Here is a 19,663-nt window from a genome sequence, read left to right on the forward strand (position 1 = left end):
TTTTAAAAGCTAACTCAAGAGTTGGAGCTGTCCAAGTTTTATATACATAATTTAAGACTCACTCTCAACTAATATCAAATAATCTTTTTAATAATAGACGCTACTATTTGTTGAGTATAAGATGGGGAAGATCTTTTTTTAGCTATAGTAAAAAAAAAAAAAAAAAATCAACCATGCAGCCAAATTAAAGTTATCAAAGTGCTTGGTACTAATACCAAAAAAAAAAGAGGAGCCTAAGGCCTTGTTCGACATTAAGATTGGGAAGCTATAGCTTTAAGCTACAATACTAAATGTTTGGAAAAAACACTAGTTACTGTGGCTTGGAAACTAAGTTAATTTGATCATACTTGCATGATAAAAAATATATAATATCTTTACTTTTTTTAAATAATTAATTTAAAATTATATTTAATGTAAAATATTAACTTTTATTTTATAATTGTAATTTTTTCCACAATAATTAAAATATTAACTTAGAAGTTACAGCAATGCAATATTAAATTGGATCTAAACATCTAAACATAGATATTAATTTTTGGACTTAACTATGGTGCAGCTGTACCTAGTCATTGGATTCAATTATGGTGAGAGATCTAATGGCTAGACAACTGGATCTAATGGCTAGGTGCAACTGTGGTATGGTACTACAATTGCACCGTAGTTGGACCCTAATTTTTTAGCAATTCCATGATCAAAAGATAATTAAGAACCTTCAATAGTTGAAGATAAAGAAATAAATGCATTGTCATCTAATTCGATGCATTTTTCTAAATTTTGACGTGACTAGAGGCCAAATTAAAATAATTGACGTCACAAAATTAGATATCTTTGCCATTCCATCTCCAATTCTCTATTCATGATTGGAAAAAACAAAATTAAAGTAAATTCTCACCCACTTTCAGATAAATTAATCCATCAAAATGGCATTGAATTTTCGTGTATCTTGGCCGGATAAGTAACCTAATAATTCAAAAAACAAAAATAAAAAGAAAACAAACGAAGCCGCCCACTTAAAGGCAGGGGAATCATTCCCGGCCAACTACAATTGTCTATTAACCAGGTACTTTATTAATTAAAAATTTTAAAAAGACAAATCCTCATCTTTTTTCACAAATATTGAGATACGTACTATTGCTGTGAAGGCCAGGTTTAAAGCACGCATTAGGCATTCATAATTTAATCACACGTAAAATGGTTCTTCTCTCTTTAGGGACGACTGAATGGAACCTGTAGAAACATGACACGTACTCGCTGGCTGTGAAAGACAGAAGCTTTTTGTTAATATTCTTTTGACTGACTGATGAGTGGGGACTGTATTTCGGCACTGCTCAGTTCTTTGGGTTCTTCCTGTTCTTCTTGAATCATCAGCAACAGCATAAGATAGGGGAAAATTTTTTGCTTTTGAGTTGACACGTATGACTATCACCTTTTGGAAGAAGTTCAATCGGATTGGTCAAATTTGCTAGCTGTCCTTCTCCTGTGCACTCAGCGCCTGATGGTACTACAGTTATCACATGCTAGCACTAATTTGCTCGAGAGTTGATTGTCGGCGAAGTGAAACTCTTGACTCATCAAAATCTCTTGTGAAAATAATAATAAAATTAAGGAATAAGGTAGTGGTTAAGTTAGAGCTGCTGCATGGTAGAGTATAAATGATGATTGTGGATCGCAGCAGTAAGTACAAATTTAATATTTATTTTTATGATCGTACGGTTATCCATATTGTTCTACCGTAAAATAATTTCAACATAACCAGACTCCAATAATCATAATAAGGCAATGGTTATTTTGGAGTTGCTTCAAGATAGAGCACAAATCACAACCACACACGTAATGTGATAAATAATAAAAAAATATGTTATAACTTTAATCGTATGGTTGTGAATGTTTGTTTTACCTTAAATCGATTTCAACATAGCCGGATTCTAATAATAAAAAACCAATTCACCCAAAATAGTAAAGAATAATTTCACACTCTTGAAATATAAGCATTGATTGGAACCAATGATTTCATGAAAACTCTATATATACTGTATCCAACTAATATTAGCAATTATCAGTGTTGAATGTGGGTGTCATCAATTGATCCAAAGATAAAAGAGTCTCTAAAGTTGATATGAGATGCCTTTGATTTGAACGCCAGGGAAAATTTTTAATTTTTAGTTACGATATGCTTTGGGGAGGGGGAAAAAAATCTATGCCCAACAAATGTTATGCTTAAAAAACAAGAACACAAACACAATCATAATTTTGTCGATTCCAAGAATGAAGCCATAATAGAAAATTTTCAGAATGAGGAAAGAAGCCCATGTTGGGCAACGCAACACTAAAAACATCAGCTTGCACCGTAGAAGATGGAAAAATTAATAAGCCCATTGGGTTGGCTCACTTCATGGGCTCAACTTAAATGTCTACGAGTGAAGCTATTCAACCAGTAAATTGTTTTAGCGGAAGTCTACATAAAAGCTATTCAACATTTCAACCAGTTAAGTTTTTTACCTATAGTGTAACATGAACTATATATATATATATATATATATTTTTTTTTTGAGTAGTGATATTTGATTTCCCCAATTTATCTTGTCAGCATCTATTTCTCAAAATTATCATTTATTTACACAATTACTCTTATTTATTACTTTTTAATTTTTATGAGCTCTTATTTAATTTTAAAAATTGGATATATATATATATATATATATATATTCAGTTGATCTCTATTTGAAAATGATCGAAAAAATATATATGAGCTCATATAATTAAGTCTACTGAAGAAAATCATCATTATCTAATTAATTTTGCTTGAATAACAAAAACTGGCACTATAATTAAGTTTACTATAGCTGCAATCGCAATAACAATCACCACCACCACCACCACTAGTCGCAGCAGCAAGAGTAGCTACTGCTGTGGTGCACTACCAAATCCCAAATTCAGGATCAAATAACTTGGGGAACAAACTCAGCTCGTAAGATTCAATATTCAAATCTGCGACCTTGAATCCTTAATTAGAGTTATGATTTTCTTACAGAGTGATGATGATTCCATCGTCATAGAGAATAGAAAAGCTAGCTCTCTGATATGACATTCTCTTTCTAAAAAGTACTTAATTAGATGCTACAGATGAGAGTGAAAGCTTTAACATTTATGGCAAATTTTGATAAGGGTAATTCAAAAAATAAATATTATAAATAGAGAAGTGGAGGTTAATGAGATAAATTAAGAGTTCGGACTAAATATCACTATTTTTTTTTTTAAGTACGGTTCAAGATATCTTTATTTTTTATTAAAAAAAAATTAAACTCATTTAAGCCCGGCCTGAAGTAAACTCTAATTTGAAAATTTGAAAGTTTTAGAAACTTTTTTATGGTGCAAATTCAGAAATGGGGCTAGGAATTCATTTTTGTGTTGCCATGAATCATGCAACTTTACTACTTCAGAGATGGGATCAAGGCAAAACATATACATTTTTCTAAAGGCGAGAGAGTCGGCCCTGCAACTATTGACCAAGATTCACAAAATACAAACTTAAAATCATTTTACTACTATTTGTTGCACTTGCACCCCCACCCAAAAAAAAAGGTTACTTTGAGGAGAGAGGGATTTTGGAAGAAGAGGCCAAAACTGAAAATCTATAAACTGAAAGAGAGGGGCCGGGGGGCAGAGTGCAAAATTTTCAAACCAATTGGCTAAATCCTTACCTTCTTACAAAATTTTTTCAAACTTTAGTAAGGGCCTAGGGTCCCAATTCAAGCCTCTAACATAGATTCCCTGCTTGAGTGGGAACAGCCTCATTAGTCATTACGTTGGCATAAGTGATGAGATCATCCAACCAAACTTTGTCCCATTAAAAGAGAGAATTTATTAAGAACAGGTGGCCAAAAAAAGAAAAAAAAAATCCCTCTTGGCGCAATTTGGTTGAATAATCCCCCCACCCCATCAGCATCTCAAGCGTGGTGAGTCTGTTCCGCCTGAAATTTCTTTCAGCAAATAAAAGCAAAGCCTTTTCACCAAATAAAGTGACATAAATTTCAGCACTCACAGCTTCAAAGAGAAGGAATAACGGGAAATTTATTTGTGGATGCATAGGTATAAACACCAAAGGAGAAGCAATCCACTTAATACAAAGTCACGATAACCCAGTATTCCAACAAAACCAAAACACAGAAGAAACATCCGGAGTTTCTCTAAAAGGTTATCTAGCTTTGCTTATCTTTCTATAAGATGACTAATTAACAAAACACATCTACTGATCGGGCCTTTTTGCAAACAGAGCAACTCGCTGGTCAACCGAGTCAATACCCGAACCACTACACTGCCCTGATACCAAACCTTGAAGACAAAACCCTCCAGCTAATGAGATCCACAGCCCAGCAAAAATTCTCCACATGCGGTTCGTTCTTGACTCGAAACCCCTCTAATTACGGGAATTATCATCTCGACTATCAAGCTTTTCCATGTCCATTCTATATCTCCTATACTTTTCACATATATGATTTGATTTTCAAAAAACAAAAAGAAAAAGGATCAACTAAGCTATGCAGCACACAGTTACCTATCTCCCACAGCTATGTTTCTAGAACAGCTGCTTTGATCTTTTGAATTGTGCAGGAGATGAGATTGTTAACGGTCTCAACTGATTCTACTGTCAGTTTGGCAGTTGGAAGGCTGTTCACCAAAATCTGAAATCCAACGGTAAGGAGGCATCCGCCACTTTCATTACTGCTGCCCTCAGTTTTGACCATTGTCCCATTGCTGTTGATTAGTCCACCATGGCCAAAATAACCATCTGGAAGAATGGCAAATCCCGATGGCAGGAGTGCAACACAGGTAGAATCCCCACCATTCATCACCATACTCATTGATGGAACATCAACGGGTGCATACACTACAAGAGAGCCCGAGGAATCATTCCATGTCTCTTGCAATATCAGCATGCCACTATCATTTGCATTCATGGCCTGTGAAACCAAATGAAATATCAGCCAAACTCATCATACAAGCAAAACAAAACCAAAAGAATTTGGATGAGGAAGTAGAAAACAATCAATCGCCAATACTTTCAAATCAAGTTAATAATCATCAACCGATGATTACTCAAGATTAGTTGATGACCACTCACACCAGCACGAAGGAGAGAAGCACAGTTGCCAGGTGCCTGACCCTTGGCAATGTGGACCATCTCTTGCAATGGCCCACCATTGGATAAAATGTCCCACTCACTTCTCATGCGTTCATCGCGCATGAAATCAAAAAGCCTCTGCCTTGTCATGGGAAGCCAGACAGTAGTCGCAGCACATAGCACAACTCCAGGTGGCTCACCAGGGTCGTTTACATTCTTCCGTGTCAACACTCTCACATCCTCCCCCACATTTCCAACACACAGCTTGTCCCACTTGCGCACACTTGAAGCACAAACACCGGAACAGAAGTTATAGGTCATGCGCTGGGCCAGCTTTAACATGCTCTTCCTACCAATTGGACTTATCCCTGAGGTACAATGATAATCATTAGAAATGAAATTTACCATATTGGTCAGGTATGTCAAAAATGGAAGGGCAACAAAGAAGAACCTGATTGATCTTGAACGGTAATGGTAGAGGACATGAGAACAGCTAGGCACTCACATTGCCTCTGTAAGGTAGCAACCCACTTTGGTGCACCAAAGCCCATGCCGGAACTGAGTAATGGCCGGCAGAGATGGTGGACAATACTCTCATCATATTCTGCATGTTCAATCCAGGTAACCTGCATTATACCAGCCAATCCAAGCTAGTGTTAACATTCCAGTCAATACTAAAAAAGGAAGCAGAAGCATCCACTTACCAACCATAAGGATTAAGGAATTGGCAATGAAGAAAGCAAACATAATGTCAAGACTCAAGAGAGATTTCATCTCAAATAGAAAATGGCCAATTTCTAAGTTGTCATTCTTATCATAATTTGAAACCTAAAAGGTATACATAGTCACCTCTGTTAGCTTTGAGGAGTTATTTTACACCTGAAAAGTATACATAGTCTCCTCAGTTAGCTTTGACACCTTTAAATTTTTTTGGATAGAAAATCTATAGAGAAATGCATAAGGCAAAGATGATATTCAATTTCATTGGAGGTCCTGAAATCTAGGCAAAGTATAGCACCAATTCCGTATGCACAAAATTGTTGCGTTTTCTACAGCAAGAAAATGCTTGCCCTTAAAAACGAATTAAAGATAAAACTTCTCGTCGTCAAAAAATTGACCTGATTAATATTCTTCTGAGTAAGTGAAAAGTTTATTAAGATATATGGCATTTGATTCTTTTTTTTTGAAGAAACTCCATTCAAATCAAGAACTTCAAGTTGTTTTCTGCCATAGACCATAGTGCCATATTGGACACGCAGTTGGCATATCGTTAATCGAATCAATAGGTTCCTTAGCTCTTTCATGCGCAAGGAAACTATTAAGACCTGACTTAGATACAATTATTGAACCATTACCTATTAGTCTAAACCTCTGGGTCTTGTGGTTTCTCTAATAAAAACACTAGCAAAGGAGATATTCCTAACCACAAAACTTTGAGTCAAGTTTCCCCTTCCTAGAAAAAATTTTCATCATTGGCATGAAACCCAAGGCTCTTGTAGATTAATATTTGCTGCAAACATGCTATGGAGAGGACATGGGCTGAAGTCAAAAAAAGTCTTGAGGGTCATGCTAGAGAGATAGAACACAACCCTTCCTACCCAATTGTTTAATCAAGGCAAATTTCTAAATAATACTACTATATACAAGGAGCAAATGGTGAAGTGAAATATCAAGGCGGTCCGTTTTGCAAGATTCAAAATAGAGGCATTTTTTAAAACTTAAAATAAATAAATAAATAAAATCAGTTTGTACGTCTATAAAAAAGTGACACATCTAAATAAACTAATTTTCACCAAACACGAGGTCGAAGAGATTACAATGTAATGACTGGATCCAGGTCACAAATCCTTGGATTTAATAAAGAAAACATTAAAGACAGAAGAAGAGATAGGAATAGAAGGATCAAATATATAGAATAATCAGCAAAGATTGTAAGTTCCAAAGGTTCACCTTCATGTAAAGATTATGCATGTTGTACTCTCAAAACTGATAAAATACACATAAAGATAATACTAATATAAAACCATGAGCACTAAGCAGGAGAACTAGAAGAAGACAACTAAGTACATGCAAAGTCACTTTAGTGTTGAAACATAAGACTGTAATATTTAAATCAAGAAAGCATCTTCTTTCTTATTCTTAGGTAAAGTCTAACAATATTTTATTGAGAAAAATGAAATAAAAAAGAGTGCAATTCTTTTGAGTAGTAAAAGCGAGTTAAATACTAAAAGCACAACTCACTAAGGTTAGAACTAGGGGTCCAAATGTAAATAAGATTACATCTATATAGTTTTGAAGTTCAAAATTTTCAATGAACTCAAAACAAAAGTCATGTAATTTACAAATAAAGCAATTAAATTAACAATTACCTTGGAATAATTATTTGGCACATCTTGCACAACAAAGCCTGAAGGAAGCCTCCTGTAGGTTTGGAAAGGGTCTGCACTAAGGCCTTCTCGATTAGTGTCGATAGAAACATCAACCACAGCCCAAACACCCTCTATGTGCTGCTTGCAAAAGCGCAGAAACTTTGCTTGACGGACAGGAACAAGTGGTGAAAGCACTTGAAATTCAGCAACCATCTGGTACGATCTTCAAATTAGTCTCATTTAAGTTTGCAGCTAAAAAGGAAACAAATAGCAATGGAACATACCACTTGCAGAGCACCATTTTTTGTTCCAGTTACACTGGGGGATAACAACACATCAGTGGTGGCAGATCTAGCAATCATGCACGGGAACATTTCTGCCCATCGATTCTATTCAAGGAACAGAACTCAATGAACCATTCAAATTCTAGTATTCAAGCATGACATCAATAAAATCAAGTAATAGAAATGTCTAGCAGACAATGGAAAGCACTACTTCAAATTGATGAAAAGATTTAATGAAGCAACCCAATAAAATTATCAATTACAATTTTTAAAATGGCAAATAAAAGCTCAGATAAAAAAAATAAAAATATAAATCATGGGATAAAGATATAACATTTTCTCTAACTAGAAAAAAAAATCCATTATGGAATCAACACAAAGGCTTAAGATGGCATACCGCATCCATCATAGTCTCTATGAGTGCGGAGCTGTTGATGATTACCATACCCGTTTCCCTTGAAGCCTCGGTCACAAAGCCATTTGGTTTCATTCCAATACAAGGAGAAAATGTTCTCATGTACTCCTCCTGATTAAACACATCCCTTCCTCCATCCAAACTTTTGATCCAAAGAGGACTATCTGCCTCAGCCATCTTAATCAGCTCATCCATAGCAGTCAATGCAAGATCTATAAGCATATTTCTATCATGTGGCATTGTTAAAGACATTACAGGTCCTTCAACAAACTCAAGGCTAGTTTGCATCATCGAACCTGGAATATTAGCTACACCACCAAACCCATTTCTTCCAACACCAAGCTCCAAACTGGAGTTCACACCTTGGGGAGAAATAGGGCCAGCCGAGGATGTGAGTGGCCTGCCCAAGAACTTATTTGCCAAGATGCAAATCCGGCCTAATTCATCCTTCAATCGAGCATTCTCAATCCTAAGCTGCTGCAGCTCATAATTAGACACACTGCCAGGCACTGCAGGACCACCACAGTTGTTGCATGTGGGGTTCTTCATCGCATCCTTCAACATCTCATTCTCAGCTCGAAGTTTATCATGTTCTTGTCGAAGAATGATATTCTCATGACGTTCCATTTGGGTCTGATTCAAATACCAACATCCATATGATTAAAAGAACAAATAAAAATACTAAAGAAAAGACAAATAAAAAATGTAATCAATTTACCTTCATTTGGGTTCGCCTATTCTGAAACCAGAACTTGATTTGTTTACTCTCCAAGCCAAGTCTCCTGCTAAGTTCCGACCTTTGTTTCTCATCTGGGTGTGGACACTCCTTAAAGAAACTACAAAACAAAACAGAAGAAAAATAAACTACTGAATACATAAAACAAATACATAAAACTTGAAAAGAAAAGGTTGAAGGCCATACGATTCAAGCTCTTGAATCTGATGAGGAGTATGCCTGTGGTACTTTTTCTTCCGCGGCGGGCCATCTTCGTTAGCTTCTTGATCGTCACCAGATGCACCTTCAACATTATCGCTTCCAGACCGGCTTTCAAACTCCTCCTCCCTGATCCTCCCCACAACACTAGGATCAAATTGTTCCCCAATCAGACCCATCTCACCAGCATCCATTGCGTTCTTCTGCCAAAAAAACCCATTTAAAAATCAACAACACATATATCAAAAAGAACATAATCCCAAACACAAAACCAAGATCACAACTAACAACAATAAAATAGAGCATGAATAAAAAATAAATAAATAAAATAAAATGAGCATACAATAGATAGAGAGAGAGGAAACTGAGCAATGGCACCACTTGCCATACTGTGACAGTGTGGAAAAATTTCAGCCACAACCCTTGAGCCCATACCAACACTATTACTCCCAAAACTCATCAAAATCTTAGAAAAGATCTTTCTTTTTTTCGTTTTTGGATTTTGACGGTGAAGTCACTTGTCTAGGTTCTCTGAAAATAGGCACTATCACTTTCACCAAAAAGAAACGCTTAGGTTTGTGTTCAACTTTCTCGTTTAAAAAGTTTTGACCTTTAAACAATGCCCAGATTGTGGAAAAAATAATTAAAAAATTAAAAAAATTACAATGAAAAATGATGCCTCCTTGTCAACGCTCATGCATGACTCAGTACAACAAAAGCCACAAGGCTCTCTGGAAAGCTCTGACTTTCTCCAGAAAATAATCAGGTTTAGAATGAGAAACTTGTCAAGAAAGACTCGTTTTTTAAGTTTTTTTTTTCTACTGTCAAATATGAAAAGGAAACCCTAAAGCACAGCAAATGCTTGACCAATTATTTGTCAGTATTGAAAACGAAGAAGGATCCAAAAACGAAGAAAAGGAGAAGGGTCCTTAAAAAGATGCATGAAAAAGGGGAACCAAAGATAAAAAGTTTCAAAACTTCTCTCTCACATTCACACTACACACAAGTAACACTTTTCAATAAGGAAAACCATTATTGTGAAATAATAATGATGCACATAATTAAAAATAAATAATAATAATAATAACACCAACCAAATCATCAAAAAAGGACCCAGTTGACCTCTCTTCTTCTTCTTCACTGTCAAGTGTGAAGTGGATAAATGAAACATAAAAGGTGCGGTACCTTTTTATATTTTTTTGACAGTGAGAGTAAGAAAAGAAAATAGAAGCAGCAAAAGCAGAAGTCTCTGTTAATGCACGCACACGGTACAACACAGAGATATTTGATATGGATTTTTAAAGATCCTCCCAAATCTTTCACTTTCTCTTTCGCCGTTGGGATCTGTACAAGAGTAAAAGACAGAAAATATATTAATATTTATTTTCACATGAATATATGTGTAAATGATTAAAAAAACACATAAATGCGTAAATAAATAAAATATTAACACAAGAAGGTTTGGAGCTGACTTACAAGAACTAATAGTCAAATGGGTTCTTTTTTTTTTAACAGAAATTTAAAAAAAAAATTTCAAAGCCTTCCTAGATTATATCAAAACAAAACCGCGATAATGAAAAATCATATCATATGATATTATGATGATGATGATTCATGGCTTCTTCAGTTCTTCAATGGCCTCCTGCTTCCTTCAAATCCCATGCAACTATTTTCTCTTTTTTTTTTCTTTTTGCTTTTTACTTTTGAGCGAGTAGTACAATAAAGTAAAATGAGAAATAGCAGATATAAAAGAAAGACATGGAGATATGTGGGGCCCACTTTACTTTCAAACTGGGTTCGTGATGTCCGCCCCACACTGAGCACACGCGGGCATTCCGCGCGTGTCGTGTCGTCACAAGTTGTCCGGTCCTGACTTTGGAGGGCTGTTATCACGTGTTGTCAGAAACATACAACTCTGGCTTGCAACCGGCTGCCTCGGCCAATACATACCCGCCAAATGACAACGTGGCCCCCCGCGGACGAAGGCCATGTCGGGGGTAAATAATGTAATTTCGACTTGGTGGGGTCCATTATACAGACTCGTCAAACTCATGTACCACTGGCGTGATAGCAGCCGTTGGATTTTGAAGAAAAGCCAAACCAGTGAACTACTTGGAAGCCTCTCTTGTTACTTAGCTTGAAATAGTGTTTTGACCTTTTGATTTTATCTCGCCCTCTTGTCCTTGTCATTAAATCCAATTTTTTTGGTAAAATAAGTTAATAATGTGTGTAATTATCTTTTTCTTTCAAGCCATTAAATTTTAAAAGAAAAAGATTTTGAGTGTTGTGAACTTCCATTTAATTTTCACGATTCCAAAATGATTTTTTTTAACTCATGCTCGTCAATTATAAGACGAGGTCGCACCATCCTTTTCTCATTAGTTAAAAGATTTTCAATATTAGGTTTGTCTCAGTCTTATGACGTGACATTTATTTATTTATTTATTTATTTATTCGACGGTGAAATGATTAAATAAATTTTTAAGAAGTGTAATATTTTAAAAAATAATAATAATCAAAACAACTTAATTTTATCTAGCGCACTCTGAGAGACTTATAGGATTAAAAACAATGCCAACATTTATAGTAATTAAACCTTCTAAAATGATTAAATGGTTGATAAGTTATAACAATTAGACAAATGTCAATATTTATTTATTCAATGGTAAAATGATTAAATGATTTTTTAAGAAGTATAGTAATTTTTTTTTTTTGAAAATAATCAAAACAACTCAAATTTACCTAGCGCACTCTGAAAGACTCGTAAGATTAGAAACAATGTCAACGTTTATAGTAAGTAAACCTTCCAAATGATTAAATGGTTGATAAGATATAACAATTAGACAGATGCTAACCTACGCGATACATGCGGATATTAATAGATTCAGTAACCAATAAAAAGAAAAGAAAAAGATTTTCTCATCATTATAATATCAGGTTTGTTTTGGCATGGTAATTAAGTAAAAAAAAACAACAAAAAGCTTTGTTTTGGCATGGTATTAATAAAAAGAAAAATAATGAGTACAAAACGTGACGTTAGTGTGAATTATGATATTTTAAAACAAAATCCAGGACAAATTTACCAGATGATTGCATTTTAATGGCACTGAATTTGACTTACAAATAAAACACAAATGTCATGAACTTGAATGAGAGATTGAAGACAAAAATTATTTAATATAAGTACAATGCAATTTTAAAATATAGTCCTCTTATTTAAAATAGTTATACTTACGAGAAACATTCAATGTGTTAGTAGCAAACTTTTTTTTTTCTTTTTTTCATTATCTATCTAATTGTGTGTATTAATAGGAATGATTTTCTTTCAAATATTAGAAGTAGTTTCAATCCGTTCTAGGGCCAAATATTTGAATTATGTCATCATGTAGTTGATCTATTATGAGTTCTTTTTATCAAATCCCATAAAGATGTAAAATTGTATGACTTGAAAACTATTACATATTTTAATTTATTTTATTTTTGTAGAAAGAGAGTTCCCCTTTTAAAGCACTTAATTATTATGGTTAAGTCATTAAAGTTGGTAAAACTATAATATTCATGGTTATCTTCCTACGCAAAGTACTAACTACGTTCTCCTTTTCTAAACCAAACTCTAATTGTTGAATTCGTATGTTAAAAAAAATAAAAATCTATGCACTATTTTTTTTTTTTTTGCAGCGTTTATATTTTATTAATAAAATGACGACATACTCATATGAGAATAAAAAAAATATAACAATGATTTTTTTTCTTCTCTGTCGTTGAAATTGAACTAGGTTTGTTGTTACTTATTGTAGTATAGTAGTAATCATGTCAACTAAAAAAAAAATTGATATAAAAAAAACTTTAAAAAAAATTTGAAAAAGATTTCTTAAAATATATATTACATTTGGTTCGCATTAAAAAATTTTGACTAGAAATTTTGCTGCCTTCCAAACGCTTTTCGGCCTGCCCCCGTCATTATGATCGGATTATTGACTATTGACCTTAAATTAACTATTAGCGGACAAAGATAAAAGGAAGGTTGGGACAAACATTTCAGTTCTTGTGAAAAAAAAAAGTAAAATTAAATTTATAAGCATTGATTTTTTATTAGTGATTTATTTATTTATTTTTATAGAAGTAGAGAGAGATTGACAAGTTAAAACAACTCAAGCATATAAAATTGGAGTTGCTGATTTAAACATCATTAAAAAAAATATTTCACAACATAATTGGAGGTAAAACTATAATATTAATGGTTATGTTCCTACGCAAAGTACTAACCACGTTCTCCTTTTCTAAACCAAACTCTAATTGTTGAATTCGCATGTTAAAAAAAAAATTCTATGCATTTTTTTTAGTAGCATTTATATTTTACTAATAAAATGACGATATACTCATTTGAGAATTGAAAAAATATAACAATGATTTTTTTCTTCCCTATCGTTGAAGTTGAACTCGGTTTATTGTTATTTATGGTAGTTTAGTAGTAATCATGTCAACTAAAAAAACTATTGATACCGTAAAAAAAACTTTAAAAAGATTTTTTAAAATATATATTACATTTAGTTCACATTAAAAAATTTTGGCTTGAAATTTTGCTGCCTAATGTCCAAACGGTTTCGGCCTGCCTCCGTCATTATGATAGGATTATTGACTATTGACCTTAAATTAATTATTAGCGGACAAAGATAAAAGGAAGATCGGGTCAAACATTTCAGGTCTTGTGAAAAAAAAATGTAAAATTAAATTTAGAAGCACGTATAGATTGATTTTTTATTAGTTATTTGTTTATTTTTATAGAAGTAGATATAGATTGACAAGTTAAAACAACTCAAGCACATAAAATTGGAGTTGCTCATTTAAACATCATTGGAAAAAATATTTCACAAATTTATATCTTTGTTTTTAACATTTTCTTGTAGCACAACAAATGTGGTTTTTCCATGCCAATTAATTTTTTTATTTATATATTTTACGAGCTCTTTTTGTAATTATATTGTAAGATATAAATATTAAACATATATATATGAAAGATGTAACTTGTCAAAGCTTAATATCAAAAATCACTTTTAGCACATTAATTTATATAATAATACTATATCTAGCCCTCCAGTTAGGGTTTAAAATCGGTTTGGGAGTGTGATGAGGTAGCCTAACTGCTAAAACCCAATTACAAATGTATTTGGTAGCACTTGTAGTTGGATTTTAGCAGCTTAGCATAATTTTTTTCTCAGTTTCTACTCTACAACTATATCTTTTTCTCCACAGCAAATACATCTTAAAAGTTACAACACCTCACTCTCAAACATACCATTAGTCAAATTGTGAAAGCTTAATATCTAACGTTTATGAATGATGAAGCTATAAATGGAAATAGATAATGTTAATTGATTAACAATTTAGCAAAAGTAACCTTTGTTAGATGTCCGTAGTTCTCTAATGTTCGCTTCAATTAAACCTCATATAAATACAACCATCTATTTCCAGAGTGTTGATTAGTTAAGTTGTCAACCATTCAGAAGCTTTAAAGAATCTGATGACATAATGTTTTATCAACCATAGCTGATTGTTGAGAAAGAGAAAAAAAAAAATAATTCTGTTTACAAATCTTTTACGAAGAGATTTACCTTAGCACATAGTTACCACCTATCTGGCCCGGACTGGCCCATAAGCATAGAAGCCGTTGGCCCATAAAACAAGAGTAATTAGTTAATGTAAATTTAGTATGAACCGAACTGCCGGCGAATACAGCCATAAGCAAGGTCACATCTAATATTTCAATCGGTAAAAATTTATTTAATTCTTATATTTTGATTTTAATATCTGTTTATTCTTTATATATTTAAAAACACTTTAAAATATCTCTGTTATTAAATCATTTACACCCTTGCTAGTACTTTTCGTTCATTTTAACTTGTTTTTATAATATTACATTCTTACAATAATGTTTCTTTTTTTTTACATTAATTAAAAAAATTAAGTTATCAATTTAACCCCAAGAAATAAAATAAAAACAAAAGGAACATATATTAATTTTTGTAGAGTATTTTGTTGAGGAGCTAATATATCCGTTTTTTATTAATGTCCAAAAAAATGAGTGATTATTTACAATATTAATTTTTGGACATACACTTGTTCCACAAAAATTAATATACATTCTTTTTATTTTTATTTTATTTTTTGGAGTTAAATTGATAATTTAGTTTTTTTTCTTTTTATTAATGTAAAAAAAATATTATTGTGAGAGAATAAATTATAAAAGCAAAGCAAAATGAACAAAAAATAACGGTAGGAGTATCAATAGTTTAATGACAAGAATAATTTGAGGTATCTTTAAAAATATAGAGAATAAATGGGCATTAACCTCATAATATATAGATTAAACGATCTTTTACTCTATTTCAATTTAGTATAAAACAGTAATGTAAATCTAATAATACAATAGATTTAAAGAGTTAAAACAATTCAAGATTTGTTTGAATGTCCTTGCAACATAATTAAATTACAGCTAAGACTATTTCTATATTACATACCCATTTGTATAAGAATAATAAATTATTGATCTTATATGCCTTATTACACTATGTATGGTGTAAATCACAAATATAAAATAATCAACAATAATTTTTTTTCAACTTATGACCACATATGGCTGAACCCATTCTCCTTTTAATCAATTTTTCCACCACCAACCCATGAACAAGACAAATTAAACACAACTAACAACCACTTATAAAATCTTGAAAACAAGAAAATCAAAAGTATTTAAAAATTTTATACTTTGATAAAGTAAATAACCTCTTACAAATTCCAATACCAATGGCATATCCCAGCCACCGTCGATCGTCACCGGTTGGCGGCCTTCTCCGACCACTCATGTTTGTCTTTTTCATGTGTTATATATGCTCTTTGTGTTTATTTCTTTTTGTTCTAGCAACTGGGAATAAGGGAGTGGAGTGAAAAATGCTTTGATTGTTAATGTGAGAGAAAGAAATCTCCATTACTTTTTTTGTGATAGAAAAAGAGAAATTCACTTTTTTATACAATAGATATTGTGTGTAATCGGATAATACGATTATCCAATGGATTTCAAACAATTTTTTATTGTTACTTGATTTTTTTTAGATTTTTAGCATGTCTTTTACATTTTTGCCCTCAAATACTAACGTTATATGTGTATGTATACTAACGGCAGGGGAGGTAAGTGATAATACAATTAATCTTCATCTAACTGAAATTATATCAAACCTCAAGGGAGGTTTCTAAAATTAGCCTTTAGGAGAATGGCACTCTCTATAAATTGTTTTTACTACTTTGGGTCTATTATAAATTTATAATATTTATACTTCACATTTGGTGTCAAAATCTAAAGAGAAAAAAAATATTGTTGAAGGAAAAATATGACCTTTTAACTTATAAATTGATATTAGATAAAATTTATCATGCGTACAAATAAAAACTGATTAATTTATATGTTATAAAGTCACATTTATCCTTCGACAGTGTTGTCCTTTCATTAATATTTTTATAATATACGTTATAAATTCAATAGATTCTTTAACCAATTAAAAAAAAAAGGATTTTCGCATTATTAACATATTGGCTTTATTTTATTATGCTGTAATAATGACAATGAGTAAAAATAGTAACGTCAGAGTGATTTATGAGTTTGAATAAGAGATTCAGAACAAATTACCAAATCATTGCATATTTTTTAACAACACTGATCTAAAAGACATATCTCACCACTTATTTATGAGTTTAAATCAGAAATTTAGAATATATATCACATTGTTTTATGTACTTTTCTTTATTTGAAGCAATGTCATACTTAGAAAAGTGTTGTGGTCTTCATTTAGTCTTCATACACAAATGATTAAATGTTCAATAAATAATAGATAACATAACAAAGGGTCGTGTCTATTCTTATCCGATAATGTGAAATTTAATAATACAATAATTTTTTGTTCACACGTCATTTTGTAAAGTACTCGGTATGTATTTGCATAACTTATATGTCAAATGTTTATATTTTTTACAAGTTCATCTATAATTAAATTATAGGATATAAATTTAGTTAACTTAAACAAAATTTTTATTAAAATCTTTCGATTGGACAGCACCCACCCAAAAACCTTTATTCAGTGATTTTTATACAATGAATGTTAATAATCACATTTGCACTTGAATTAAACCTTATGTAAAGATATATTTTGCGTGCTAATTGGCTAGATAAATTCTTAATTACACATGAGGATTTAAGGCAGCGGATGGACTAATGTTGTGTCATCATATATCCAGTAAGGGTTCACAAAGTCATTAACAAAGAGTGTTCGTTCAGCACTTCAGCATGTCATAGCTGTCGGTTCTGGGTCATAGCGGCCCATGAATTATTTTATGGGCTTGGCCTATGATTTGATAATTACAAGCCCATTTAACTGTGCACGCATGACTCAAAAGTTTTGAGGGTTTTCTTTTTTGTTTGTGCTTTTGTCTTAAAGTTAAACAATAAGATCAGGCTACGGTGCAACTGTAGCACCGTGCCACAGTTGCATTTAGCCGTTGGATGCAGTTAGATTGGTGAGATCCATTAGTATCCAACGGCTAGATGCAACTGTGGCACGGTGCCACAGTTGCACATAAGGTTTCCCCTAAACAATAACCATTTTTTGGACTTATACGCAAAAGTAGCATTTTGTGGAAAATTATTCAAGAAATACTTGGCAAGGGAGATTGGACACTTTTCATCCCTCTTAATAAATTAATTTTCCTATTTAGGCTTCTTATAAATTCTTATTATTTTATTAATTTTGTCATTAGTTCAAGTATTAGAGCATTAACGAAAAAAACACTTAAAAAGAGAGCCACTAATAATTTTTTTATATAGTCGAGATTAATTGAACGAACATTAAATTATTGATTTTTTTAGCTTTTAAATCACTAATATCACATCAATGATCACTCTTAATCAAATGGGCATTGATGTAACCACTGAACAAATCCAAGGCCGCAAGAAAATAACATGATGAGCTGTTATATAGATGTGTGTGTGTGTGTGTGTGTGTGAGGGAGTAGCTTGGAAGTAACAACAGCACCACTTCGACTGTTTCCTTCAACCAACAACTACATCGCCATAATGACAACAAAGATGATATGTTTTATTCATTTTACATATCCGTGTGTGTGTGTGTGTGTGTGTGTGTGTGTGTCCGTCTCCAAACTCACCAACTCCACGTATATTACGATTATGATGGCTGGGTACAGTCTCTTTTGGATCTACTACAAGCTTCTCCGTTGCGTCCTCTTTTTGTATTCTTCACCGCGTTTGAGTTTTACGTTGCTGACGCGTTGAAACGACAACAGCATATATATGAAAAGTGAAAACGAGTGTTGATAGGTCGCACTCGGTCGTGCTAATATTCTAAAGCAGTGGTATAACATATATATTTTGAAAGGAGATCAATTCCCTGTAATTCTCAATAGGGCAAAAACATAAAAAAAGAGGCTAGGTTCGCACAAATACACGCGACCCCCACAGTCGTGGTGGGGGAGGGGTTCCCTTCGCGCATGAGTTATTGGGCAGCTAGTAAATAAATTCTTGGAAGGCTTCTTGGAAAGTTTTGGGGGGAGGGAAGGGGGAATGAGTTCTTGTGCGCTCAGATAATAGATTCTTGGAATGGGTTCTTGTTTTGGGTTTAGCTTCATGTGACCTTTTAATGCGCTTGTTAACATGTTATATTTGGTTTCAATAAATAAACTAACTTGTATTTTTTTTTCTTCTAAATAATGTAAGATATTGATATTTTAAAATACTTATTGAAATCTCTAACAGACGCCACCATTTACTGTATGATAGGTAATTATGCACGAAAATTCTTCAAAGATTCAAGTTCTTGTAACGTGACTTCTTAAGGATTTTGTGACATTGAATAATGATCTTAATCTTTATAATGAAAAACATTTACATATAGTATATTTCTATCTAAATTCTTGTTAGTGCTGATCACAAGCTTTAATTATTTTAGCTAGTAGTATTAGTATTAGACTGTTAGTTGCTATTGACTAAAAGATCGAGCTTTAAAAAGGACAAGCACTAGCACAATTAGTAAATTGAAAAGTTGAGAATAAAGATGTGAAAATGATCGACGAATTAGTGAGTTGGGTCGGCTTGCTAAGTACGATATGGGAATCAAGAAAAGTTGTAGAGATTTCCAAAAATTAAAAAAAAAAAAAAGAAAGAAGAAAAGATAAGCATTAATCGCTTTTTCTTTTTTGCTTTTTATCGATATGCTATTTTCTAAGCATATAATCTAATCTTAATTGGTCTGTTATTTCTTGTTAGATCATAGATGGGGGAATAAATTTCTTATTTTTTATTTTTTCAGACATTGCATAATTATTCTCTGTATACTTCTATAGAAAGTAGGAAAAAAACACAAAAGCAAAACTCTCTTCTCACAATAAGATTATCAAGAAGAAAAGTTTAAGTAACATGATTTTAATATGACACAAGTCAATAAAATCATGTTGTGTGTTTTAAAGTCTCCTATTACT

The 19,663-nt window shown here is 32.6% G+C and overlaps 1 protein-coding gene across 8 annotated transcripts; it reads right to left on the minus strand.

Annotated features, from left to right (window-relative positions):
- Positions 1 to 4,045: 4,045 nt before the first annotated feature.
- Positions 4,046 to 10,836, minus strand: LOC102624374 (homeobox-leucine zipper protein ANTHOCYANINLESS 2-like). Of its 8 annotated transcripts, none has more exons than XM_052433754.1 (10): positions 10,601 to 10,836; positions 10,390 to 10,468; positions 9,113 to 9,327; positions 8,909 to 9,026; positions 8,173 to 8,823; positions 7,776 to 7,880; positions 7,492 to 7,704; positions 5,574 to 5,748; positions 5,123 to 5,490; positions 4,046 to 4,961 (listed from the first exon to the last, which is right to left on the minus strand). In XM_052433754.1, the coding sequence occupies exons 3-10, from the start codon at positions 9,316 to 9,318 to the stop codon at positions 4,569 to 4,571; spliced, it is 2,229 nt and encodes a 742-aa protein (XP_052289714.1). In that variant the 5' UTR covers positions 9,319 to 9,327; positions 10,390 to 10,468; positions 10,601 to 10,836; the 3' UTR covers positions 4,046 to 4,568. The 8 variants fall into 8 exon arrangements, with proteins under 8 accessions (XP_052289714.1, XP_015389524.1, XP_006490348.1 ...); XM_015534038.3 differs by having other exon boundaries at positions 10,310 to 10,468; XM_006490285.4 differs by having other exon boundaries at positions 10,219 to 10,468.
- Between the last annotated feature and the right edge of the window lie 8,827 nt (positions 10,837 to 19,663).

This window comes from Citrus sinensis, chromosome 9 (genome assembly GCF_022201045.2).
Source record: "Citrus sinensis cultivar Valencia sweet orange chromosome 9, DVS_A1.0, whole genome shotgun sequence".
Taxonomy (NCBI): domain Eukaryota; kingdom Viridiplantae; phylum Streptophyta; class Magnoliopsida; order Sapindales; family Rutaceae; genus Citrus; species Citrus sinensis.